General features: G+C 30.8%; 2 protein-coding genes and 1 long non-coding RNA gene across 7 annotated transcripts in view; 1 reads left to right on the top strand and 2 right to left on the bottom strand.

Moving 5' to 3' along the window:
• LOC138934849 (uncharacterized) overlaps positions 1 to 23,093 on the top strand; it is a 27,627-nt gene extending 4,534 nt beyond the window's left edge. The window contains exons 2-3 of the long non-coding RNA XR_011447187.1: positions 3,441 to 4,069; positions 22,939 to 23,093. This is a non-coding gene — a long non-coding RNA (uncharacterized lncRNA). The remainder of the gene's footprint in view (positions 1 to 3,440; positions 4,070 to 22,938) is intronic.
• LOC138934840 (FHF complex subunit HOOK interacting protein 2A) lies at positions 42 to 6,661 on the bottom strand. 2 transcript variants are annotated; one of them, XM_070298943.1, is made up of 7 exons: positions 6,445 to 6,661; positions 4,813 to 5,217; positions 2,242 to 2,865; positions 1,668 to 2,118; positions 1,111 to 1,474; positions 526 to 1,026; positions 42 to 299 (listed from the first exon to the last, which is right to left on the bottom strand). In XM_070298943.1, exons 1-7 carry the CDS (start codon positions 6,487 to 6,489, stop codon positions 200 to 202), a joined length of 2,490 nt encoding a protein of 829 aa, XP_070155044.1. In that variant the 5' UTR covers positions 6,490 to 6,661; the 3' UTR covers positions 42 to 199. The 2 variants fall into 2 exon arrangements, with proteins under 2 accessions (XP_070155044.1, XP_070155045.1); XM_070298944.1 differs by lacking the exon at positions 6,445 to 6,661 and adding an exon at positions 5,607 to 5,641.
• Positions 8,632 to 26,361, bottom strand: Hex-a (Hexokinase A). Of its 4 annotated transcripts, XM_070298966.1 has the most exons (8): positions 16,857 to 17,270; positions 16,728 to 16,774; positions 13,125 to 13,287; positions 12,368 to 12,723; positions 11,033 to 11,132; positions 10,411 to 10,765; positions 9,925 to 10,195; positions 8,632 to 9,585 (listed from the first exon to the last, which is right to left on the bottom strand). In XM_070298966.1, exons 2-8 carry the CDS (start codon positions 16,743 to 16,745, stop codon positions 9,508 to 9,510), a joined length of 1,341 nt encoding a protein of 446 aa, XP_070155067.1. In that variant the 5' UTR covers positions 16,746 to 16,774; positions 16,857 to 17,270; the 3' UTR covers positions 8,632 to 9,507. The 4 variants fall into 4 exon arrangements, with proteins under 4 accessions (XP_070155067.1, XP_070155065.1, XP_070155064.1 ...); XM_070298964.1 differs by lacking the exons at positions 16,728 to 16,774; positions 16,857 to 17,270 and adding an exon at positions 26,290 to 26,361; XM_070298963.1 differs by lacking the exons at positions 16,728 to 16,774; positions 16,857 to 17,270 and adding an exon at positions 24,588 to 24,828.

Below are 26,361 nucleotides of genomic sequence, written 5' to 3'. Positions count from 1 at the left end.
CTTTGTAATAATAGTTTAATTAAATGTATTTGCATCATACTTAATTATAGATTTGTGTATCTTACAAAATATCACAAAAAGGATTTGCTACTTAAAATACAATACAAGTAATTATATGTCTTCAATATATATTAACATCTATAATTTACCTAAGTGTTACATTGTTCTATTCAACAAATTTTTTGTATGTAAAAGTTTGTTAAATAGAATGATGATATTTAACATATGCTATGGCTGCGAGATCTTTGCAAAATTCTTCTGTTACTATGGCGCTTTCATATAAAATATTTTCCTTCTCTCTGAAATACAAATAACAGAACACTTAAGAAGAAGAAATGCATAGTACAACAAACTAATTTGTTTTAATAGTGCAAGAAATAAAAAATATTTTCCAGGTACTAAGCTTCTCATAAGTATAAGAATCACTGAGAAAAATTTTATTTTTTACTTAATTTCAAAGTAAAAGTTATTTTAATTACGAAAAGGCTTAAAATATTGACTATTTACGAATCAGGTCCAACTTACTCTTCTTGAGAACAATCACTCAGCAATTTCAACCTCGTCTCTTTCAGCATTGTTTTACTTTCTGCAGTTTTCGGTATTTCGCCGACAAGTTGCTTAACAACTTTTTGTAAGCACAAGAACAGACTCTTCGTGCCAGGTATTAGAGGTAGCAGTGGATTCAGCAGAAATTCGTGCAGGTACGGATGCGGCAGTAACGCCAATCTAGAGATCAATCCTGTAACCTCTAGATTGACTTCATATGTCTGCCTTGGCATGTTGCTAACTTTATCAAAAAGCATGCTCAGGAATGGTCCCATATAGAATCGACCTGAGCAATGATCGGCTTCCGGTCGCGAATCGGAACTTGCGGAATCGTCCACCATTATTGCCTCCAATGGCCATGCCATCAGAGCGCAATCGGAAAGTACCGAAGAATACTGCCGTTCCCAAGCTGGCATGTATTTTTCGTAATTGTTAACATCGGGGTCTGTTTGCAAGTAACGCGGTATCAATGACAGGAAACTGAAATAAAAGTCGAATCTGTAGACTTTGAGTTATTTATAGTTCTTAATATTTAATGTCATTTTTAATACATTATACTCTTACCAGTTGATAACTCGATGGATATTACTTGGTGCTAAGGTACGACTGTGATTTTGCTCATAGGAGAGATCTAAAAACCCCTTTTTTTCCTTCTCTCTTTCGTCTTCCTCGTCGCTCCATGAGGCGATAGCGCTATCCGCGGCGGTGTTATCATAATATGCTCGCGTTGATAGATAAACTAGCATAAGACAATGCAGGATGTGCTCGCTTCTCTTATCTATCGCCTCTTCAAACAATTTCAATGTCTCCACTGTTAGATCATTACTATCCGTGAAGCAGTTCTCTATCAATCTATGTAATACTGGCGACGTCCACACATTTGGTATTTCTGGATCTCTGTCTTGTCCGACCAACCAATAACTCATCTCTGAAAAATCGTTAAAATTTCAGAGATAGGATAAATCGACAATATTTCCAAAAATTTCGACATGAGATTAGAAAACATAGTTGTAGATTGCACTATCTTCTAAAAAAGTTTCAAAACATTAAGACTGCCTGCACACTCTACTATATAGTCATTTTGTATTACAGTTTATGTTTCTAGATTATTCTGCACATACCTGTACACAATATAGAGGAAGTTATCTCTTTCAAACATTTAGTGACTAGAGCTGTGATAAGTACGACATGATGATCGACTAGAGCGGGCGTTACTATTCTCTCTAGAAACATTACTCTGATGGTCCTCGCCAGCGTTTCAGCGAATTCTGTCTGGGCTTCTCTGATTAATTGATCGCAGTAATCAAACCACATGAAGAATGCAGCAACTTGCCGACAACCGGGAAATTTTTTCTCTTTGGTCCACAACGGCGAGTCCAGACCCCACGTAACATCCACGTTGTAGATATCCAAGTGATCTACGTGCGCCGGGATAGCATTGAACAGATTTTCCAGACGAATTGTCACTATCGACGGCAGCTCGCTCCTGGCCACCGTTTGCGCGAATGAAGGATCGTCCAGGGAAGCCAGGACCATTATTCCCTCGCACGCTCGTATTCTTACAGTGTTGTCCTGAAAATGAAGAAACGGCAAGAGCATGGTCAATTATTACATATGATACAAAATTGTAGTTAACTATAATTAAATCATCAATTATTATATCATTAATCAAAAGATCAACAGTATATTGTTTACCGCGCTATTTAAGTAGCTCATTAGGGCATCCAATAGAAGACACTTGGACTTTTCTGGTATATATGGTGATTTCAAACTTTGATTATCAGCTGCCACGTAACTTGCGTCATCATAAACATTGCAATCGGTGTCTAATCGCAAGTCTCTCAAGTTTTGCAAATGTTCGTCAATTTTATTTTCCGAAAAATCTTCTTGTCTCTTTTCTTTCCACCGTTCATTGCTCTTCGTATCTATCGAAGGCGAATCGCAAACAGATTTTTGAGCCAGCGGGCTCGATGATACACTCTCTTCCCTCGAGGAGATAGATTCGTTCGATCTTCTCGACGAGCCCTGCGATGACGCGGTTCTCTTAAAAGACCTATTTGAACGCAGTAATCTTCTCTGTTCTTTGTCAAAGAGATTCGGATTGATCAATGTGACTGCTTGGGTATCCAAAGGTTCGAACAACGGGTTAGAATTATTCCTTTTTCTTGTCGGGACGTAGGTCACCTTCTGTATTTCTGTCTTCTCGTTATCTTTCTTGGCGGGTTTGCTAGTTGTCTGCACAATCGGCGCATCATTGATGATGCTGGTCACATGAGGATATTTGCATACCAGAAAGCAGATTGTGAGCAGAAATTGCACCTAGGAATGAAAATGATTTTTTTTTTTTAAATTACATCTTTGCAATTAAGCGATAAATATAGTTTTTCTATTAAAAAATATAATTATATTAAAGACCGATCAAAATCGATTCCACATAAGATGTCAGTACACTATTACAGTGAAGAATAAATCATTTTGCTTTAGTAACATAAACTCGTCTTTTTATATACAAATTATTCAATTAAATTTTTTTTATTGGTTTATTTTAATTTTAAGATATTTTTTATTCTATCGATAAACCTTGCTGTAATAAGTCATTACATACACAGCAAAAAGATATTTTAATCGCTATTACATTAAATATTGCAGTAACAATGTTGCTTTGACAGCGAAATTCTTTTGATATGTACGTGTATATACATATGAGTATATATATGTATATACATAAAGCATTTTGAACTCGATCGGTGGCGCGATATTCAGCATGAACCGAAGGTAGACGAAGTTAGTCGAAGCGCAATGTTCTATAGTTGACGTTCGTAATTTTTGATTTTGCCCATCTATAAAAATTTTTTTTCCTCGTAAATAAGATAATAATTAAATTATGATTTCAGACTGATTGAAAAGCCGCCAATCTACCGTAGAATACAATTGAAAAGTGCGAAAACAATACGTAGTACATATGCGAACGTCTGGAATGATATTTTGAAATTGCCGAATGTCTCTCGACCAATGGCACGAAACCGGAGGTTCGCGCAGCTGAGGAGGGACGGGATTAGCTGAAGGCGCATTCGAAGCGTGTCGTTTCACACTTCACATGCGTGCGAACGTGGCGCGTGTAAATTCGTGATTTTCGCGTATGCATAAGAAGAAAACTTGGGAAACTCTTATCTCGAGACTGTTCCCGGGCAACCCCTCAACACGAGACATTGATGAGAAGTCGAAGTAGATGTACGGACGAGTATGCATCGTGATATTTTGAAATCGCGAATTAACTCCGTCATTAGCGAAAAGCCAAGTACGGCTGAAGGAAAGTGAAGTTTGCCGAAGACGCGAATTTCGCGCCAATTAACGCGGTGCTTGAAATCAGAAATTTTGCGAGTATACAGTTCGAGAGTGCGTATAATGTGGGAGTCCTACAGTGAATTAAGGAAGATCTTCCCGCGAAAATAGAGGAGAAAGATTACTGATAACCGACACTGATAAGGCAACAATACGTGATCCAGTGGTTGCGGCAGATCACGTGAGTAGATGCGTAAAAATTTTTCAGATTAGTCTTAAATGAATGTATGATCTGCATACAAACTATTTATAGCCTACATTACTCTAGATCATCGTCTCAGTCTAAATATATATTAACTGGATATTGAATTGTTTTTATTACTTTGATTTCAATTTCTCTATACATTTTAAATATTTATATATGTAAAATAAAAAAAATAGTAAGCGAATTTTAATAAATTTATTAGCCGATAAACGAATAAACATATACTTGTGTGGAAAATAATCATATAATTTTAAAAATATATAAAAGAGAATGAGAGAAGGACCGTAATAAAAAATAATAATAAATATTTGAAAAAATTATGTAAATTCAAACAATGAAAATTTTTCTATATTTCTAGGTTGGTTTTTGATTCAAGATTTACATAATTTGTTTAGTTTTATTTTACAATTTATAAAGTTCATGTTTATAATGAAATCAACATAAAAATAAAATATAAAAAAATTTTTTTTGTAGATTATATATATATATAGAAAATTTTGCATATAATTATATGCACAGTTCCTAATTTATATAGTAAAGAATTGAACTCTAGAAACACTTCAGACTATATATAAAAATAGTATGCAGGGTAAAATAGCTATAATACCTTATAGTTACAAATTCTTTGTTTTGTTGCTTAATTGCGAGCAAACTTTTCCTCATAAAAAGCTGATATAACTCAATAGATCGCAATGAATTGATGCTACTGCTAACTATACCTCTTCACCCTCGATTGGCGATGGTGGGTTTCCATTGCAGAGTGCCACGAGTCGTTGTATAGGTGCGTAGATAGATGCATGATGTAAAAGAGGATATTTTGATCTACCCAATAGCTTCCTCAGGAAAGCGAGACAAACCGTTCGCATACCAGGCGGCGTTTCCGCGCTAGCCAAGGTAGCCAGAAGATCCAAAAGTTTGTGCTGTAAAAGATATTCCAAGCAAGGTCCAGGTTCATTCGCTTCTTTCTCTTCTTGTAATAAGATTTCTAGCAATACATCCAAATGTCGAGGTATATTGGTGTTCTGTACTGGAACCTTGCAATCGGTCAAGTGGCTCACATAAAAATTCATCAATTGCTTCCAGTGATAAGTAAAATCTTGCAATGGCGTTGCCGGTGGGGCTATCTAGAAATATAGTAGTGTAAATATTGAATCGAGTAATCAAAGTAGAATAATTTGCTCTTAAGACTGATTTAATTAGATAATAAATTAGCATATTAAAAATTTAAAAATAAAAAAATTTCAGAAGATAGTTTTTATAAATTCACATTTATGTTTAGAGCACAATCTTCGATTACATATCAATAACTGTAGTTATAGTCCGGAGAATTATTGATATTTCCATATCAAACAAATATATGTAATATCATTCAAAAAAATTGTAAAATTATAAATAATGAATAAGAAATTAATTTTGTGTTATTCACATCAGATCAATATGACTTAAATAATTTTTCTTTTTTTTATTGTATTTTTGATAAATATTTAGAATAATCCATTCTAATTTTACTTACACGGACTTAATTAATAATAAACGTGTGGAAATATCAATTTTTATTCAAATTTTGTAATTTTATATTTTTTTATTTTGCATATTATGCCACAGTTACGTCGGTATGATAGATTTTCTAACCTTCAAAAGTGACATGTTTTTAACGCTTAATAATTCTCTTTATATTATCGAGTGACGATTTTTATTTTTCAAACCTTTGTTTTTATGCAAAAAGACATCGTAATGTATTTTTATCAAAATCTAATAGCATCAAATTTTTTAATATTGTTTTATATTTATATTATTTTTATATGACACAATTACAGGACATTGAAAGAATCTGGAAAAGACGTCATCCAATATTCTGAATAATATTTTATCCGTAAAATTCCTAGAGCCTGAAAAAAATTGTCTTTCCAACTGTGAAGAAATATTACTGGAATAATAATTCCTGTGTAGAAGAGAAAATTCTATTTTAAAGGAGATAACATCTAATACTCTCTTGGATGAATGAGAGATTTATATAAAAATTCAAATAAATTTTGTTTACATGTTTAACTATTAGATCACATATGTCATTCTGTCTATTGATAAACACGTACTCTTTTTCTGTCAATTATTCAAATAATTCAAATAATTTTCTGCAAAATTGCAAAGTTTCATCGAGCGAAATCTCTCTTCAGAATCATTACTCTCTGATCAACGCATTATTAGACTATTTTCCTTTCGGATTTCTGTGAAATTAGAATAGCACTAAATTTGTTATCTCGAAACACAAGGACGAACGTAATTACGCGATAGCAGACGTTCTCGTCGCCCTTGTCGTCGACGTCGTCGTAATCAACTAAATGTCGACTCACCACGTCAATGGCATTTTTCAGGGCGCTCTGAATGCCGCTGATCATGTTAGCTCATTCACGGAATACACTCGTGTACACCTTTTGCTTTCATTCGCGGATTCGAAAGCCGTTTTCGTCAAGTGTCGTTCCGATGCGCTTCATCGCGCGATGAAGAATAAATTTTCCGATAGCGGCGGCAGACCGCAACTTTGACGTTTGACGTGTCCCGTAATGTTAAACGATCGAAGGTGCACCAGGTGGCGACTCTGAACTCACGTGCGTATGCAGGAATTATACCCGGTGTCGTAAATAAATTCAGAGAACACGATCCGGTTATGTAATCGGATGTATTAATGATGCGTTCGGTGAACTTACATTCAACGCAAATTTTTCTGTTGTATTTAAGACACTAATAATTTTTTCGTTCATACATAATTCATTCTATCATTCAATTGCTTTGTTAAAGTGTCCTTGCGAATCTGAACGCACCGCACAACATTATAAATTACCCGGCAACAGCTGAGTAAATATCTTCATGCGAACGCGTCCGTTTTAAGAACGTTTGTAATACAAATAATAACTGCAACATTAAAAATTTCAAGAGGATTTCAAAAGAATAGTCAATCAAATTATCTAAACTTATTGTTAGCTTAAATAGAATGAGTAAAAATAACTAAAGACATCAGATTGTAGAAAATATTCGGTAAAAAAATTTTGATATTCAAAATCTTTAAGTAAACTAAAAAGAAAAAACAATATATGGGTTTATTGCAGCATATTAAATAATTCTTATATCAATGACATTTATAGGTAGTTTTTCTTCGGAAATATTATTGAATTATTCAATATTTATTTTTTGTATAAAAGCCGTAAGAAAGCAGAAACTTAAATATATTTCATATGCGATAACTCGATAGCTTAGGATGATGAAAATTAATTGTTTCTTTATATATATATATATAATTGTTTATTCTTAGCATCAACATGTACATGATAACAACATTAGTAATGTGCTATCTGTAAAAAAGTCACGAATTCGGAAACGATGTCGATAATTTACATGCATTTTTGTAATCAACTTCGCAAATTTTGTTTCTAACTTTCTCTCTCGATCATTATCTCTCTCTTGCACTCGATTTTACATTTCATATTTTAATTTAATACATACACAGCACGCAGTTACGTTATTCTTAGTACTCAATTTATCGTAAAATTTATTGATTTATTTTACTTTTTTCTGATATTTTTCAAATGTCTTCTAAAAATTCTTTTTTTCCTCGATGTAAAGTCACAGATAATGAGTGTTGCTAATCATTGCTAGTAGTAGTATTATTTAAGAATCAGATTGATTTTTTTTATGTGTGTGATTGACGTGTGTCACGCTTTAACTTATATATCATACTTGTGCTTCGTTAACTTTCGATTTTATTCTAAATTTCGTAAATACTCACCAATTTGAGTGCTTGTATTCGTCGTAACATAGCAACAAAGAAATTTGTGTAACTTGCAAGAGAAAATTAAAATTTTCAAATTTTAAGATTCCGAAATATACGCGCTATATCTAAGTTGAAAACGGATATTTTAACACTCCAATGAAGTGTTCGCGAAACTTCAAGATTTATCATTGGTCTCATTTAACTTTATCGTAATAATGATAAGAAGGTATACTCAATTAACAACGAACAAGATTCTTCTTTATCTTACACGTAATCGTACAAATTATTTGATAATGAATGAATAACAGAATGACTCTCTACATACATCATGTATAATAAAAAAATTCAATCCTTAAAATTTTAGTTTTGTAAACAAATGTAATAATTTTATACTTTTTAAAATATTGTTTTTAATATATAAAATGTTGTTTTTTGTAGTTAAATTAAGATCCTATTAAAGTATGTATAATTTCGTTCCAAAATATATATTTAATAATTCTATTACAAATTTTTTTTAAGATATTCAATTTTCGAAATGAATTAAAGAATTTAATTTTATGATTTAGTTATTTTGTGTTTGTTTTTTGCTATGGTGTTTAATTCTCGATATTTTATTAATCGTTAATTATCCGAAAATTACAACAAAGATGTTTCTGTACTTGCATTAAGAAAAAGACGCCTGAAAAATCTGTATAATGAAAAAAAAAACACTTGTTTTGGGATATTCTGTATAGTGAAATGAAAGGATCAACTGAAGCAATACTCAATTAAATAATGGAGAACTGTGTTTATTCTCGATTCTATCAATTCCTTGTCGATTTTCACAATCGATATGATGCCACGTGATCAATTTAGTATATTATAGATTAAATTCGTTTGCACTTGTTGATATTAACGGTGATATAACAACGGTTACTCGACATTCTTCTTGCCAGTTAAATTTATCTGACACTTTTTCGATTTGTTCACACATCTAATTTTTTCTCACTAATTTCTCATCGAAGAGTTACGAGATGATTAACCAATTACGGTAACAACTGGACATGCGAATTATTAACAAATCACGCTAATTAGCGAATATTGTACTTGACTGCCGCAGAATGGATATCTATATCCTCGATTTTTTCTGGTTTCTTGAAAGAACATTAAATATTCTTTTACTCTAATTTTACGCTAAGTTGTATTTTTTGTGCTCTATGTACAAGAATTATTCGTCGCGCAATTTTTCTGTTCATTCCTCCTAAAACTGCATTTTCTTGCATTTTCTACACTCAAAACAGGGCAGATGTATATGTAAGTGATCTATATATAAGTAATACTTTAAAATCTTTTTTTATCGAAAAAGGGCTCATAGTATAGTTATGCTCATAGACATTTTACGCGCAAACCCTTTTTTCGGACTAGTAAATTATTCAGACTTTGGAGAAGCCTTAGAATAATGACCAAAATGATTTTAAATAAATTTAAGGGAAGGACACAGTGTAGAAAATGCAACCGAAACGTAGAGAAAAGTCATAATTTCTCTTGAACGCTCTCGTTCATATTCACTCGCTCATCATTCATTCAGATCAACTCTCTCGTACCGCTGTCTGTGTCGGTTTTATATTACACATAATTGAATTCTATCTCGCTACCGACAACTGCGTCTTCACCGTCTCTGTGATGCAACTGCGGCGACCAAAGCTGCACCACGACCGCTGCCGTCTTCCGAGAGCATTAGATCGAACTGCAACAAAAAAGAAATTTTCACTGAAAATCATTGGAAATGAAATTTATCTATATATATATAAATATATAAATATACTTATAAAATTATCTTGTTCATTATAATAGAGTATTTCATTATCTCGTTAAAGAATTTGACGCCATGCACAAACGCAACGTATTGTACATTCATTGTACATTCTTGTAACTATCTCTTCCGAATAAGAAAATCTTGATTTTTTTATCTTGCACTTAAACCATTTCTTTGCGACGTCGTTATCAACGAGAGACGCACATCTCCGTCTCTCGTCATATTTATAACGAGGTCATAAATTTATAATTGTCTCGTCGTTATCCTCACCTTGTAAGACTGGAGTTCGTTGATTTTCGCCGTCATGAGATCGTGAAAGTACGGGTGAAATCGATACACCGAGCCGTCGATACCTACAGTAACGTTATCCTCTCCCATTTTATTCAGCAACGTTGCTATTCCCGCGCTCACCAGATGCGCCGCTCTCCTCGATACAACCGAACAAACGTATCTCACGTTCTCGCAATCCTGATCGCTCACATTTCGCAGTCCCAGCTCGGCCAATATTTCCCGACAGTTCGTGTATCTTCCCTTAGGATCGCTAAAAAAACTCATAAATATTGTATCTTCTATCTTTCGAATTTTTTTTTATATGTTAATCCTCAATTAATCACGCGCGGTGACTCATTTCAGCCGATGTCGCTATAGATTTAATCGCCAACAAATAGCGAGTTCGTGCGATTAATCATGGTATGGATCGAACCCGATTGATTAAAATAATCTTAACTGTTACATTCAAATCCGATTAGTACTTACTTTTCGATCTCAGAGACGTATTTGGTGAAAAACTTGCCGCGCTTTTTGAGATCACTTGGGAATTTGCCGCCGAAGAGAAGACCGGCGTTTACCAACTTTTCGAGAACTAGTCTCGTCAGCTCACCCATGTACATTCCCGAGATCATCTTTTCAAATAGTTGCTTTGTCGGATTAATGGAGGTTTCATCTATGGCGCGGTCAAATTCAGTTAGTATGAAATCCAGCACACCTCTTTCACCAAATGCGCCCCATTCTGTGTTGATGAGCATATGGGGTTTGCTTTCGGAATAATTGCCCGGAATTGCACACTGTACGTTCTTCGTCTTCTCGACATAGCAGGCATTGCTTCCAGTACCTATAAATGCAGAAAACTTTACTCATGCGCTTAGAATTTACAAACAGAAAGAGAAAAGGTTGGATAAATTTATTTTTTAATTGTTGAACGATCTTCTTCCCATATATAGTCTGACAATTAGATTTGCAGATAAAATTTATCTAGATTGAAATACACAATTCATTCATGTACTTAATTAATATTAGTAACATTACGGTGATAATATAAATATATATTGTACGAAACCTCCTTGTCTCATCGATGCAAAATTAAATGTTGCATACGTACCGACAATTAAACCGATTCTACAGTTTTGATTTTTCCAAGCACATGACATTAAGGTACCGGTGGTATCGTTTAGAATTGCGCATACGTCAATGTTAACATCCTATAGGAGGAAAATATTGAATGATAAAATTATATATGATATATTGTATATTAACATATATTAATATGTTAGAGATTATATGTATTGATATGATTTTCCCATTTTTAATATCTTTGCACATAACATAAAGATTATCCCTTGTAAGCGTAATGTATTTTATAAAGATTAATTAATAAGTAATTATATACTTATATTATAAATGAATTAGGAATAAAATTAATATTTATATATTGAATATAAATAGCCTTTCTGTGAAATATTTTCGCTTCTCGATTGATTCTTAATCTTCCATAAAAAGAAAACATTAGAATTATAATTAATTAACATCTCAATGAGAGTAAATATTTTATAATGAACCAGCGATATAAGTTCGCTCGATGTTTTTATCTATTTTTTTTGTCTCATATTAATATCATAATATACTAACTAAACCCCATGTTTTCTTATGGTATTACCCCTATCGAGCTGGTGACTCCCCCCCTTGCAAAAATTAAAAAAAAAAACAAATAACGCGCAATTATGAGCTATTTATAAGCTTTCATATCCCGCAAATTAAACATTTTGAGCTCGTTGCACTGGGCAGAAATTTAATACTTTTTGTGGGGGGGCTGAGTCGATATCGACTCACCTCCTTCACCACTTAAGAATACAAATTTTCAATCTTTACGGCAGAATTAGGAGCTATTTATGAGCTTTCAAACTAATATAGTTTTAATTTTTTAGCTCATTCCCTTAATCCATAAAACTACCCCACATCTCCTTGGCACAAGAGAGAACTATACTTAAAATCAAGGAAATTAACTATTTTCCGACTAAATATTGTTTATCGATTTATGAACTCGCAAAATACGCGAATTTCAATTATCGAGCTGCAATTCCTTTGCAATAAAACCACCCCACATCTCTCCAGTACAAGAGAGAACTATATCTAAATTGAAAGAAATTAATTATGTTCCGATTAAATATTGTTTATCGATTTATATAAGCTTGCAAAATACGTGCACCCCACCAAAAGTATTAAATTCCTGTCCAGTGCAACGAGCTCAAAATTTTTAATTTGCATGATATGCAGCTTATGATGAAAGCTTAATATGAATGCAGCTTAATATGAATGCAGCTTAATATGAAAGCTTATAAATAGCTCATAATTGCGCGTTATTTGTTTTTTTATTTTTGCAAGGTGGGGGGGGGGAGAGGGGCCAGCTCGATAGGGGTTATGGTATTCCCGCACTTACGCTTCTTTTGCTAATTGCTTCTTCGAGGAGGGCGACAACATCTTCGCCGATCACACCGCTACAATTGAAACCTTTGGTCCACCTCACCAAGTGACCCTTTGTCAACCCGTACTGGGTCAGAGGGAAACTGAAGGTGAAGCCTAATGGCAGTACCTCATTCTGCAGGTTCAAATCTTTTACGAATAATGCCAGGCACTGAGCGATGTGATCGAATAATTGAGCACCGGTTCCCAGCATCAAGCTCTGTGGTATCGCGTAGATCTTGCTTTTCATGTCGAAATTCTGGCCATCCAGCGTGATTAACAACACTCTAAAGTTTGTGCCACCCAGATCCAATGCCAGAAAATTGCCTTTCTCTAAGACAGATAAACGTTTAACGTTAATTTAATATAAATATCTCAATAACTGCAAATATCTTTAATTGCATTTGCAAAGAAAGACATTAATGATTTATCCGCGATTCTACATGAGATACAATCGTACGGGCATCTGATAAACTTTTACTTTCAATTTCTTCATAAAAGAAACTTTTTGAGATATATGATGTACGATAGTTAAATTGTGGGAAGAAATTTTATTCTCTATATTTTCAACTTATTTTTACGTGAAAAATTACTCGCTTTTTAACATGAATTATGCTCTTTGTTTTATAAGAGTCTCATTTTATTTTGAGTTTCTTTCTCTTTTATGGCTGTAAGAAAATTGGTAAATGTAATGCGACTTGTAATCGTTGGCGGAACGCATTTTTTTTATTTACCGGTGCCATTTGGTAGATCCTGCACATAAGTGGTGAAGCACTTGACGATTGCATCATCATGAGTCGCTTTCGATAGACCCATGTTTATCTCGTCAGTGAGCTTCTGCATGACGAGGCGAAGCTGATCATCGGACAGGACGAGATCCTTGCAGGCATCCCGTATCTGCGGATAGAGAAACGAATGATGAGACTCGTTATCGACCCGCACGGCAGTGTTATTGAGGTGACCTTGAGTCGTCCTTCGATACCACGCGCATCGCGTACGCGGCCGCGAAACGTTGCATAACATTCTTGCTCTTACTGATGCGCATATAACATCGAGAAACTTTTAACGGGAGAGACGATCGATCCTTTCCCTATCGATCCCTGGTATCAAGCGAGAGACTGTTAACTCTATGACATATCCCGGATTCACCAAAAAATATTGTTTCTAAGATTTCTTGGATTAATAAATATTTATTTTGAAATTGACTTTAAAGCTACGTTAAACTATACATTGATTCCTTTTTATATATTGATTCTTTTTAAATGAAACAATTTTAAATTATATATATAATATATTTTTAATTTATTGATAAGAGAACATTTATATTGTATTTTTATATTTATATATGCTCTATCTATTCTGTATTTTTTATTTATTTTCTTTTCATTTATTTATATTTTCTCTACTTCTATTTAATAAAATAGAGAAGAGATATATTTAATTCAACCAAAAAAATATTTGGAACAATTAGAAGATATTGAAAATATCATATTTCCCGCCAATTGTTATACTCTTCCTCCCACCGAGAATGAAACATTGATCTGTGACGTCACTGACACACCCGCCCGCTAACCAATAGGATTTATCATGAATGAATAACATAGATGAATGTGCAATACTCACGTAGCTACGACTATAGAATGAATACAAATATGATACGCAAAGGAGCATAATAAATGATGCACGTGGCATGATATGTATTGGAAATTCGAGTTGAAACTTTTTTTTGCAACCGGTTAGCGTATTTGCAATATAGCCTAATATCATAAATTTTAATGAAAGCCAAGTCTATGATAATAATATAGAAATATATGACACATATGTTTGATAATTTCTGATGGCAAGTTTCTTATAATTTATGTTTTTTTTTTTTTTAATATAGTTTTATTTCTTAATTCTTCGTAAACGATACCTGTTGCGCACACAGGTGATCATTATTATTCGAAAAGTACTATGGAAAGTGGACATCACTTTATCAGTCGATGGATATCAGTCAACGGGTATCATAAATTCTAGACAAATAAACAGAATTCATAATTAGGGAATTAATATACGAGATGTTTGATTTTTTTTTTTTCCATAAATAGAAGAAATTTCGTTGCATTAGAGAGAAATAATTTTTTTCTAAGAATAATCTTTTTGATTATTCAATATTTAATTATTCTTTAATTTCAAATATTTGTTGCAAATATTATTTTTCTAAATATAGAATGGAAGGTAAACATTATTATACATTGTCAATCAATTGAAGAAAAAAAATAAGAATAGTGAAATATCATAATCGATTATCTTTTCATTGTTTCCGGACAATTATATGACTGTATACATATATTAATTATACAATATAATGGCAAATAATCAATATCATATAAATAGAGAGTTGTTTCCGGAAAATATATTTTCTTGTCATAAGACATTGATATTAATCATTGAAATAATTGAATAAATAATGAGAGTATACTGTACGAATTCATGAAACAAAATAAAAATTCAACGCGAAATTATGTTCGTTCTTTTAATTAACAGAATGTCTTTTGCCAATTATATTTCATAGCAGTAAGAATCATTAAATCACCTGCTTCTGTTTTTTATTACTTGTATATATAACAAGGTAAAAAAGTGCCCGATACGGTTCTCGATGAATACGATCAAATAATTCCGTTATCGCGCTATTGACATCGTCATCGTTGACATTTAGAAGAGACGGCGGTTTATATTGTATATTCCTTAAGCGGGATTAATTTCGTTATGTCGTATCTCTGTTTCACATACATGTGATTATAATTATCATAAGCTTTTGTTTTTTAAAAATTTCGATAGCGATTTTCCAGAATTCTTTTTATCTTCATAGATTTTTAGCGAAAAATAAAGATTACATATTTAGGATTACATTGAACGGTTCAACTGACGATATTCAATATGATATAATCGTAAGAAGATTTTGCTTTTTTCAGAATTTAAAAAGAAAATATATATTTGAGAAAAAATTTAATCATAAAATTCTCCAATATCTTAGGAATAAAATTATCAGAACTTGTGCCAGTGTGTTTATTGTTCAATTTATTATTATTATTATTATTTTTTTTTTTTTTACGGTGTACTTTTGTTATCAAATTTTTATTCTTCACGTTACTTCTACCTTCGTCCTTTTAATATCTAATCCTTTATTTTATTTCCGATATTGGTTCTAATATTTTAACTTGCATAATTAATATTAAAAAAATTATTTTAATATATGATTTTTGTTTCAATTTGTCTTATTATTTTGAAGTTTTTTACTTTTTACCATCAATTTAGTTTTTTTTCTTATTTCTAACCTTGTCTCTCGCCTTTCACCTCTTGCATCATACTATCTTAATTTACATACAAACGGCAAGAAATTAATTTTGTCTTTTTATGTAAAAATACCATATCATTTTTTCCATTTCTTTTCCTTTTGCATGTCTCAACCTTCTCTCTAATCTTTTTTTTAACCTTCAGGTCAATCTTATCTGTAAAACTTGCTCTTCTGGCATTTTTAATTTTTTTTCTCGATACATTCGAAATATATTAGTATATTAAATATATTACAATTTATCGATTTATTATAATAGTAAATAGATTATATTATTTCCTAATATCTTCCCGTAATTTATAATGTCGTCTCAAATCCTCTACTTAATCTTGTTTCTTTAGAATCGCTAATCTATAAACAAACGTTATATTTCATACAATGTTACATGCACACACATGCAATTATCTTTTAAAATAGTGATGCTTTACACTAAAAAAAACTCTTGCCAAAACTCTATACAATTTCATATATCTGTTATCTTTAGAATTGTTATTAATATTTTATAGTTTTATATTTGAGTCAATTAATGTCATTAGTCAGAGTGCTGAAGGAATGAACAATAATAATAATTTTTTTTCCGGTTTTATATCTCGAATCTCGCTTCTAACATTTTAAATTTCCCTCGAAAGTCCTTCAAAATTTAAATATTCACAGAACTTTATATCTAAAATACTTTGCTCTTTTAGCACACCTTTCGATACGCATATGAATACAATTAATTTAAAAAAAAAAAAAAAAAAAAAAACACTTATCACGTTTTTCATACAAAATTCATAAAGATTTTCTATCTTTTTTTTTTTCCCCCCCCCTTTCTCGTGATACATAATGATAGCCCTAACAAAACTTAAAATGACAGATGATATGTGTGCATGCAATTGTGTTATCTAATTTAATATAGAAATTGTATTATACTCGCGCTAATATAATCATAAAAGACATCAAAAACTTTTTCTCTTATTCATCTTCTTAATCGATAAAATCTCCGTTTTTGCTCCTAACTTACCAAACTTCTTTCAAACATCCTTCAATCCAAGTATATATGATGTCACACTACACAGACATACACAGACACAAATATACATTTTACCCTCTAAACCATTTTTAATCTTCCACTTTTCGATCACTTGCTCACCTCCTGCTTGATCAAGTCACTGCACAATAACGTGGATGTCTTCATGGCCCTCCCAACCTCGCACTCGGTAGTGCAGCCCTCGAGCAGCTTCGTGGTTGCTGATTAGAATGATCAGCGGAAAGACGCAAATTAGACCACGTGTCCGTGACCTTTTCTTTTTTTTCTTTTTACGTCGTTGACTTCGCGGACGAGCAGGGTTACTAATTTAGCTCAACTAGGAAGTGAAGTTCTTTCGATTTCTGACAAATGTGCAAGAGTTACTAGCTGTCTCTGTGAACTTTATATCGCGACTGCCTGGAACGACGGCGCCTGTTCCCCACGAGAACAATTCTGGTGTCTGGTGGTGGGAATGGAACTTGTACACGGTGGGGCAAAAGGAGGCCATGGAGGAGGCAATGGTATCAGTGATGGACTCGTTTCCTCGACTCGCCCGTGATTTTTCTAAATTAGTGCAAAAAATGGCACTTTTCTACGAAGATATTCGACAGAATATTCTATTCTATGAAATCATTGCACAGGTCAAATATCGAATTTCAATAGATTCAATTTTACAACTTTAAAGTAAACTCTTTTTTTAATCGATTATCTTTCGATTTTTGTGATGATACTTTGTCCTTTCCTTTTTTATATTATTTTGAGAGAATACACTATATGAAGTAATGTATTATATACATATATAATCAGTTGCAAGTGCTTTATTCGTTGATTATTTACTTTTTTTATTATTATTCGAATTGTTTGTCTGTACAAATATATATTTTCGAAATTTACATTTTTATTGCAGAAATATAATATAAGTGAACATTTTATTTCTCGAAATTAAAATCAAAATTCAGCAATTTGAAGTTAATTTAAATTAGCTTAAATTGATTTAATTAAATAACTTATACACTTTTTTAATATATTTTAAAAATTTATATTATTAAAATATTTTTTAAATTGATTTTATATACTAAAAAAGTGTACACGAAATTACGTTTATTATTATTTGATTGCTTATGCGAATTTAATAAATCTATTTAATTAAAAAGAAAATTTTTTTTAATTATAAACTTTACAATAATAATATTTAATAAAATTAAATATTGATTTTTTTATCTGCTTAATATAATAATCCTACTTAATAAAATATTTAATAAACTTAATGAAAATATTTTATTTTAGAAATATTTGATATTTAGAATTCTCTTATTTTTTTATTTATGCTTTAATCGCATATTAATTTTCGATTAAATACATATGGATATCATAAAATAAAGATCGCCCAGACATTAATGTCATGAGTCGGCACTGTAGTGAATCTGTTAGAGATGGAAAGGGACGCGCGTGGGGTGGCAATGATAGTAGAGAAAGAGGGGTGACTTTCCCCTTGCTCTGTTAAGATGGAGGCTCGTCTTTACAAGGGCAAACGGGTCAAATGTTATTTGAAAACGTTATTTCTTGAAATTATTGCATAAGTTTGATTGGTATCAGTATTAAATTGATTCACCAACCGACACTTAATATTCTTTTTGTTAATTATTCAACACGACAGGATCCATTATTTTCGTCTTTTGTTCACTTTAATTATTTCAGAAAAGACAAAATTTTTTCATTAAAAAAAAAGAGAAGAGAGAGAGAGCGAGGGAGAGCTATATATAAGAGACATATGGTACACGCAGAAGAGAAACAGAGAAAGAAAAAGAAAAATTTTTTATATTTCGCATAGCGCAAAGAGTTTAAATAATTATAAAAATTAATTTAATTTAATCTTGAATTTATTATTTGACGAAATATTATCGCATTAAATTCGGAAATAATTAAATATTTAATTCATGTTTCGTTTTAAAATTTGCCTTATAGCAGTCTTGATGCAAATATTATTTATAGCAGTCTTGATGCAAGTATTATATAAAATTTTTGTATTAATCCAGATTAATTTAGATTATTCTTGTGAGTGAAGAATAAATTGCATTTAGAGCAAGTTTTAGTTTAGTAATATTAGATAACAGATATATTGAATATAATTAATGATTTGTTTTCGAGAAATTTATCAAAGCTAATTGCATCAACGTGATGAAATATGTTATGCGAGACAGAAACTGACTTTTAAATTTAAAGAATGATGCAACGTTTCATCAGAGCAGATTCGAATACGAGGGAGTGAAAGTCCAATCGCGATTGGGTGGATCCGGGGGCTCGCTCTTTCAATCCTTCGTTACTGATGTCACAGAGTTTCTTCGGTTAGAGAGACGGAATTGTGTCTCACTTTTCTGTTCTTTTTAATACTAACTTCTGTATTCTTCTTCCAAAGCTAGATTTTTTTTTCTTTTCTTATTTTTTTTCAATATCTGTTACATTTTACAAACTTTACAATTTTCTTTCTTTATACAATTTTATTCTCTCCCTTCTCTGTCCCTATCCTATATCCTCTTAGCAGTTTTAGGAAATTGTAATGTATACATGAATATATATATTTAAAATAGAAAAAATTTACATATTTAATTAAATATTGTATTACAAAAATTATATTTTTTAATTGTATCTTGTAATTATAATTTTTAATAATATTGAGAATTTTTTGAATTTTGAGATTATTGCGTACATCGTGCAATGCAACATTGCCACAATTTATACGTAGCGTTACGTTATCTGTGATTCTGCGAAAGGAATTACGTGCTAACAATAAGACGTTAATCTCTTTTCCGGTTTTGTAACTCTATCTGTCAATAAATATAAATCTGACTGATAAACAACGACCGATAAGATAACGATTGTTTCGTCACTGGTTATTGATGCAATTTAATCTCGCTATTTTTTGCATGCTAATTTAATTCTGAAGTATATTCCAAATAGAGGATTATATTATACAGATATGATAAGTATAATATCGCATGATATCATAGATATAATATAGTATTATAATCTGTGCTATTGTGTATGCGTTTTTTTAATAACTCTCATTCATATCACTTTTATTATATACGGATATTTTACATATTCTAATATTATATATTTATTTTAATTGTCTTCTCTCTTTGATTGTTTTACGATTAACGAAGATGAAGAATTTTTAAATAGAGTATTCTATACATACGTATATATCTATCGTGAACAAAGATTAGTGTAAAGCTTTAAAATTAACTTTGAGACAATTATGTTAAGAGTAATATTTGAGAGATATATTTTTTTAAAGAGAAATAAATTTATATATGTATTCTTAACGTCGGAGATAAATTTTGTCTAAAATTATTTTTCTTTATGATAAAAATAATGATTGAAAACTTTTTTCAAACTCTTCTACATAACATTATTTCGCGCTACACAAATAGATATTCAAAATTATATATATCGTAGAATTTTATTTTTTATTATCACACTTTAATTATATATGTATATATTAAAAAAGTTGTATTTATATTAAAATACAACAATCAATTATACATATGTATTTTAATTGTGAAGATTATGTTTAAAAAAAAAAAAAAAATGTGCTTCTTACTATTATCGTTTTTATTAGAAATATGTATAATATAATATACATGTAAAAAATAACTTTTTTAAAATAACTTCTAGTAACAATTTATTTTAAGAGAAATTTGCTTTAAAAACCCGGTTTTGTTTATAAATATCGAACGAGATGGACTTTTTTTTTTTTATTTAACTCGCGCTCTTTGATGATAACCCTCGACAAAGCTATAATTGATAATCGACTCTGCGCAATAAGTACGATAACAATAACACTCAATTATATTGTTTATCTGACGGATTTATATTGGTTTCAAACGGAAACAGCCGGTTTTATATACGTTTCGATAGATCGTCCGACGAAGAACTTCGCATATACATATAATCTCTTATTTGTTTCTGCATTAATTATATCGATGACGATCAAAGTTCGCATATCATTCAGATAAGATTGTCACGAGACCCGATATCATCATTTCGTTAAGGTTATCATAACGACATATTCTTTAACTGTATCATGTATCAATTTTAAGATAAGAGGTAATAAATCACAGTGGATATTTTTCTGCGATCAATCGAGAAAGAAGCTGCAGTTAAAGTGACGTTTGCGCTACCACGTGTGCAGCTAACATATGATATACATACGAAGCGCATGCGCAGGCAACGTATGATATACATATGGGGTATTCAATTTATTAGCAGGATAAACATTATTCAGACTTTGGCTATTTTAAGGATATACCTGCTCCGAAGGAAATGCGTGTATGCTCGAACATTCACGTACGCATTCCGAAACGGCTCACGTACGTGACCCACTGCACATTCGCGTCTTTAAAATCGAGAATACGGATTTTTATCCCGAATAGGCATAATATCTGACTTGTAAATTAAGAAATATTATAGAAATTTTTTACACAAATTATTTTCACAGCTATTTACTGTAACGAAAAGTCGCAATTATTTTGTAAGAAATTTAATGAAAAATTCATTTTATAAAAGTCATATTATTTTAACGTAATATGTGATATTTAGCTATCGCTATTGCTTTGAAAGAGCGAACTATGAAATTTTGGAAATTCGATATTTCATACGCAACGATCTAATATTTTAAATAATAATTTTTTAATAATTTGATCTGTTTTTGAACACCTCATGCCTAACATAACGAGAATACATTTTATAATCGTATATAATCGAAGCAGATGAAGACAAAATTCACGGCGAACGCTTTGGACACCGCGTGAAACAGGATCGTCGCGATGTTATATAATAGCTATCAGCAAAAAGCGCGATGTTGTTACACTCATTACTTATATGTGTTATGCACAGTAATATAAAGTACGTGACGTATGGCAATATAGTCAATTGTTGACTGCAACCAATGGTAGCAGCATCGAGTGACAGCGTCTCGATTAATCATGTGTGAACGTATAACGTGTTTATCTTCTATATTCAAAAGAAAAAAAATAAAGATTTTTCCGGAATGAAAAAAGAAAATTGCATGATGATATTACAATGAAACATACTAAGAATTCTTTTTCACGCTTTCCGGCGGACTAAAAGAGATAACATTCGTAACGCATGATTAATATTCAATGTTAATGACGTCATACGACAGAAATGTGCACGTCAAATGCTTTATTATTATTTAGCAGCACACCGACTACTCTATATATATATATTTCAATTTAAAGTTATATTTTATCATGTCAAGTATTACGCGTAAACATACAAAACATGCTTTATATTTACTGATTCAAGCGGTATTCATTTATCGAAACGCTGCTGGCAACGACAAAAATATGCAGAAACAACGAATAGCTAGCTTAGAATATTCATAATTTTTTTTTCAAATTAATAAGAAATTTCCTCCCATTTCAATTCACCATTTGATATACCATGTCTTTTAGAAAATGTGAATTTGATTATATCAATCTTTTCTGCTTATTTTAAATAAGCCGGATTTTGGACCTTTACTTTTTTGAAATATTTTATATAGATTAAATACTCTCGCAACGAATTTTTCTAAGAAAATAAAATATTTATACATAATCTAAAAAGTTTAATAATATTTCTCTCTTTCTTTTAGAATAAAAAACCAATTTCATAATCTTAATTTGATGAAGTATAGAAATTTTAAATGAAAATGAAAAGTTTCAAAAATTAAAAATAATTTTATATTCGGAATGCTAAAGTGTGCATTAATATGCATTTTTTTTTATGTTAATTACTTTACGCACATTATATCTGATTTAAAAATGAAAGAATAATGTTATATGGAACTTTTTACAATTTTATAAACTTAATTTTTAAAAATTGCAGAAATTTTTAGATAAAATAAGAATATATATTTTGTTAGGGAATCATGTACTGAATGAAAAATATTGGAGTAAAAAATATTATCGGTAAACATTTACTTTATAAGAATATTCGATATAACTGAAATGATCAAAATCAATATTTCATATGCAATATTTAATAATATTTGATAATAATTTTTGATATTGTTATCTTTTCCAATACTCTTTTGATATCTTTTCATCCAATTAAATATTGCCTGTCATCAATTTTTTTTAAAGAATTTAACTCATATAATCTAAGCAAAGTATTAATAAGGAATGGATTGCCTGTTTAGACACTTCCGGGGTGCACATTTCCACTTCGTTATTCTTGCAACAAGGTCTTCGGATGAGCACCGTAACTGGCTGGAATCATTGTGCTAGCTAGCTGACATAGGAACAATCTTACATACACGTAAATAAAGATAAATTTTTAAGAAATTTCTAATTTTTTTTTTCCGATGATTTTCAATTATGTAATTTTGAATTATTTTCAATAATAATATTTTTATTTATTTCCAATTATTTTATGGAATATATATATATATATATATATATTGCATATTTCTAATTATATTTAATCAAAAAATATGAATGCTTTACTGTAAGATATAATTATTGATAATTATACGAAAATTATATACCAAATTTGCTCCAAGTACATATCCATATTCCATATTTATAAGATGCAAACACTTTCTTTAAGGAACACGATTCTTAAGAAACGTTATAAATGAAATGATATAAAATGACATAAGTAATTACTGTAATGAAGTGTGTTAAAAGCGTACGGTTATTTTCAAAATAAACAAGCTATTTTTAGAAATCGATATTAAAAGCAAAAGAATAAATAAAAATTATTAGGTGAAGATCCTTTCTATAGGTTTTAATTAAAGATTGATCACACAAACAACACACATATTTAAAGTACATATATATAATTCATGTTTTTTTATTTTCTCTATTTTATTTTTACATAATAATCTCACTGACAAAGAGTACTGAAAATAAATTAAAGAAATAGCTGGGCAAAATAGATCTTTTAGGAAGGAAAGAGAATTTTGTATATATATAGTTTAATATTTTCGTTTAATTAGGATAGATTTAAAAATTTTAGTATATATAAATTTCGTATAAAATACTGATTTTTATTACATAATGATAGTCCGTATATACTTTTGTTCGAATTCTCTATATAACATCATTAAATCAAAATAGCAATAGAAATTTAGAAGAAGAGACCTATTCGTCTTTATGTGTACTTTTATGATGTCTATATATTTCAGATATCAACATTAATGAATCATAGTTTCGAATCTGTATTTATGGTATATGGTAATAAAAATAAAAATTTGCTGCCATAATTTCGTAAATGAATATTTAATTTATAAGAAACTAATGTCTTGATTCAGCAGAAAAAATATTTTTAGAAAAAATATTTTTAGATTTTAGATGGAAAAAAAAATGTTACAACTTCATGCGTAATAATTTGAGATGTAATTATTAGAGAATTTTAATCTTGGTATTATTAAGAAAAAATGGAATGTCAATGGAATATTTTAATATTAATATAGAAACACTGCGAGCAATCAGTATATAGCTGATCTTGGAATGATAAAATTTTCAAGTATAAGAGCTAAACTAAAAATCTAAATAATGTAACGGCTTAAAAAGAATTCTCAGGTTTTTTTTACATAGTAGTGCCAATTTATAAAATTAAAATATACGTATCATGTGTGTAAATTAAGATTTTTGCAACAAGAAGGAATCCACGGTTATACGGCATAAACAAATAGAATATCTAAAAATTCCCTGAATAAATGACGTCCAAATAATGATGCATTTTTTTCTCGTGTCATTCTATACAAAGAAAGAGAGAGAGAGAGAGAGAGAGAGAGAGAGAGAGAGAGAGAGAGAGAGAGAGAGAGAGAGACATGTGAATTACCTCGATTGTCGGACTTGGATGCAGATCCTCGTTTTCACATCTTCGCGATATGTCTTTCTTACTATAACACTTGCATAGCTTACTGAATAACGATCTGTTTTTTGTCTTCATTTCGATAGTTCACCTTGATATTTTGACCTTGAATTTTTCCACTGTCTTAAACTTTCCTAACAAAACTGAATCCGCGACTAGCCTTTGCACGAACGATTGCACGAATGATTGCACTGCCCGCTCATTGACTATCTGAGAGTGATATCAGAAGGCATCTGACCCTGAACAAATTCTTACGAAATAATTTTGGCCAGCATTTAGTTATTAGCGCCATCTGAAAGTATTTTCCTTTCAAAGCATAGTACGTACACACACATACGAGAACGAAAAATCAATATGGTACTAGCCGAAGACAATCCAAATATCGCCAAAAATTCTGGAATTGCAAATCATATAGAAAAAAAGGGAATTATACATAAGAAATATTGTATTCATAATGGGAAAGATACCACTTTCTTCGAAAGAACTAAAGGTATAGAGAAAGAAAAGATGTCGCGTTTCTAATTACGTTTCTGTGCGACAGCTTCTGTGAATTTTCCAGAAAACCGAAAAGATGTTCCTTTAACGTTGTTTTACAATTGAAATTTGCATTCAATATCCCGCCATTTTGCCCCTCCGACAGGATCATTCTATGCCTGATTGTGAGTGTGTTTGAATAGACCTGCCATGTTCCAGCCATGTAACTGGCTCGAAATTTAAATGTCTCGCAAAATGATAAATACATTATTTACTTCAAAATTTAAATATTTTTTTTCGTCTGTTATATAATACAATTGTATTTAACAATAGAAAGATTGAAGAATGCTTCTTATTTATGTTTTTTTCTTTATATCTATGTCTCTCTTCGTAAAGATAAGAAGCGACTTAGCAATGAAATACTAAAGACAACGTGTTTAAGGATAGAACAAATTAATTTTTAATTAGCGTGAGAAAAAAATGCAAATTTATACCACATCACGATTGAACATAAATGGTTCAATAAAATCGTATCTTTCATATGCCCTATAAACTATATCTTTACAACACTAATAAAGGATACAATAAAGAGTATTTAAAAATAGGCACAGTTTATTCAGTGATATAATATTTTTGATTCTTATCGTGTTAGATAGTAAGAAGAACATTTTTGGATCAATTTAAAAGAAGCAAAAAGGATTTTTCAATATTTTCCTTTTTTTTATGAATTATTTTATTAATTTAATTCTTCTTTTTTTTTTTTCATTCTGTCTGATTGTTCATAATATATGAAAAGAAAGCTGCTGTAACAACGTACATTAGAAATAATAAGAATATAAATTTTATATAAAAATATTTTAGAATGCAAAGATTATATATATGTATATGTATGTGTGAAATTTATTCAAAATTTACAAATCAATGTAATCTAATACTTATCGATTATAAATTTGTTTTCTCGTGTCAGATCAGATAATTCTGTTTTTTTTTTTTTTTTTTCCCCCAAATAAGGAATTCTGTTTTGTGTTATGACCAGTGCGAATAATTTTTCACACTGTTTTGTAAAATATTGAAGATCATTCGGATCCGTTGTGTCTGTTAAGAGTTAGGGCGAATTAGTAATTTGCACAAAAACTCATGGTACTTATGCAACAAGGGTCAAGGATGCTAAGGGAGGGAGAGATCATCGACTCACCGATTGGTCAATGTGCTCCCATTTCTCCCCGACATAGTCCCAGGCTTGTTCGGTCATTGTTCGCGAGAAGAA

Source organism: Polyergus mexicanus, unplaced genomic scaffold (assembly GCF_030449975.1).
Source record: "Polyergus mexicanus isolate NDT 795.1 unplaced genomic scaffold, iyPolMexi1.0 SCAF_7, whole genome shotgun sequence".
In the NCBI taxonomy this organism is placed as follows: Eukaryota; Metazoa; Arthropoda; class Insecta; order Hymenoptera; family Formicidae; genus Polyergus; species Polyergus mexicanus.
This window is presented reverse-complemented; position numbering and strand designations above follow the sequence as displayed.

Bases quoted from the DNA above. Each gene is read 5' to 3' on its own strand.
- LOC138934840 (XM_070298943.1), bottom strand. From the start codon at position 6,489: ATGATCAGCGGCATTCAGAGCGCCCTGAAAAATGCCATTGACGTG. The intron at 5,218-6,444 runs GTGAGTCGACAT...CTATATTTCTAG, and splicing joins TGAAAAATGCCATTGACGTG to ATAGCCCCACCGGCAACGCC. The intron at 1,475-1,667 runs GTATGTGCAGAA...ACGATTTTTCAG, and splicing joins TTCCTCTATATTGTGTACAG to AGATGAGTTATTGGTTGGTC.
- Hex-a (XM_070298963.1), bottom strand. From the start codon at position 24,698: ATGAAGACAAAAAACAGATCGTTATTCAGTAAGCTATGCAAGTGTTAT. The intron at 10,766-11,032 runs GTACGTATGCAA...CTGCATTTATAG, and splicing joins TAGAATCGGTTTAATTGTCG to GTACTGGAAGCAATGCCTGC. The intron at 10,196-10,410 runs GTAAGTACTAAT...GAGTTTTTTTAG, and splicing joins TACGTCTCTGAGATCGAAAA to CGATCCTAAGGGAAGATACA.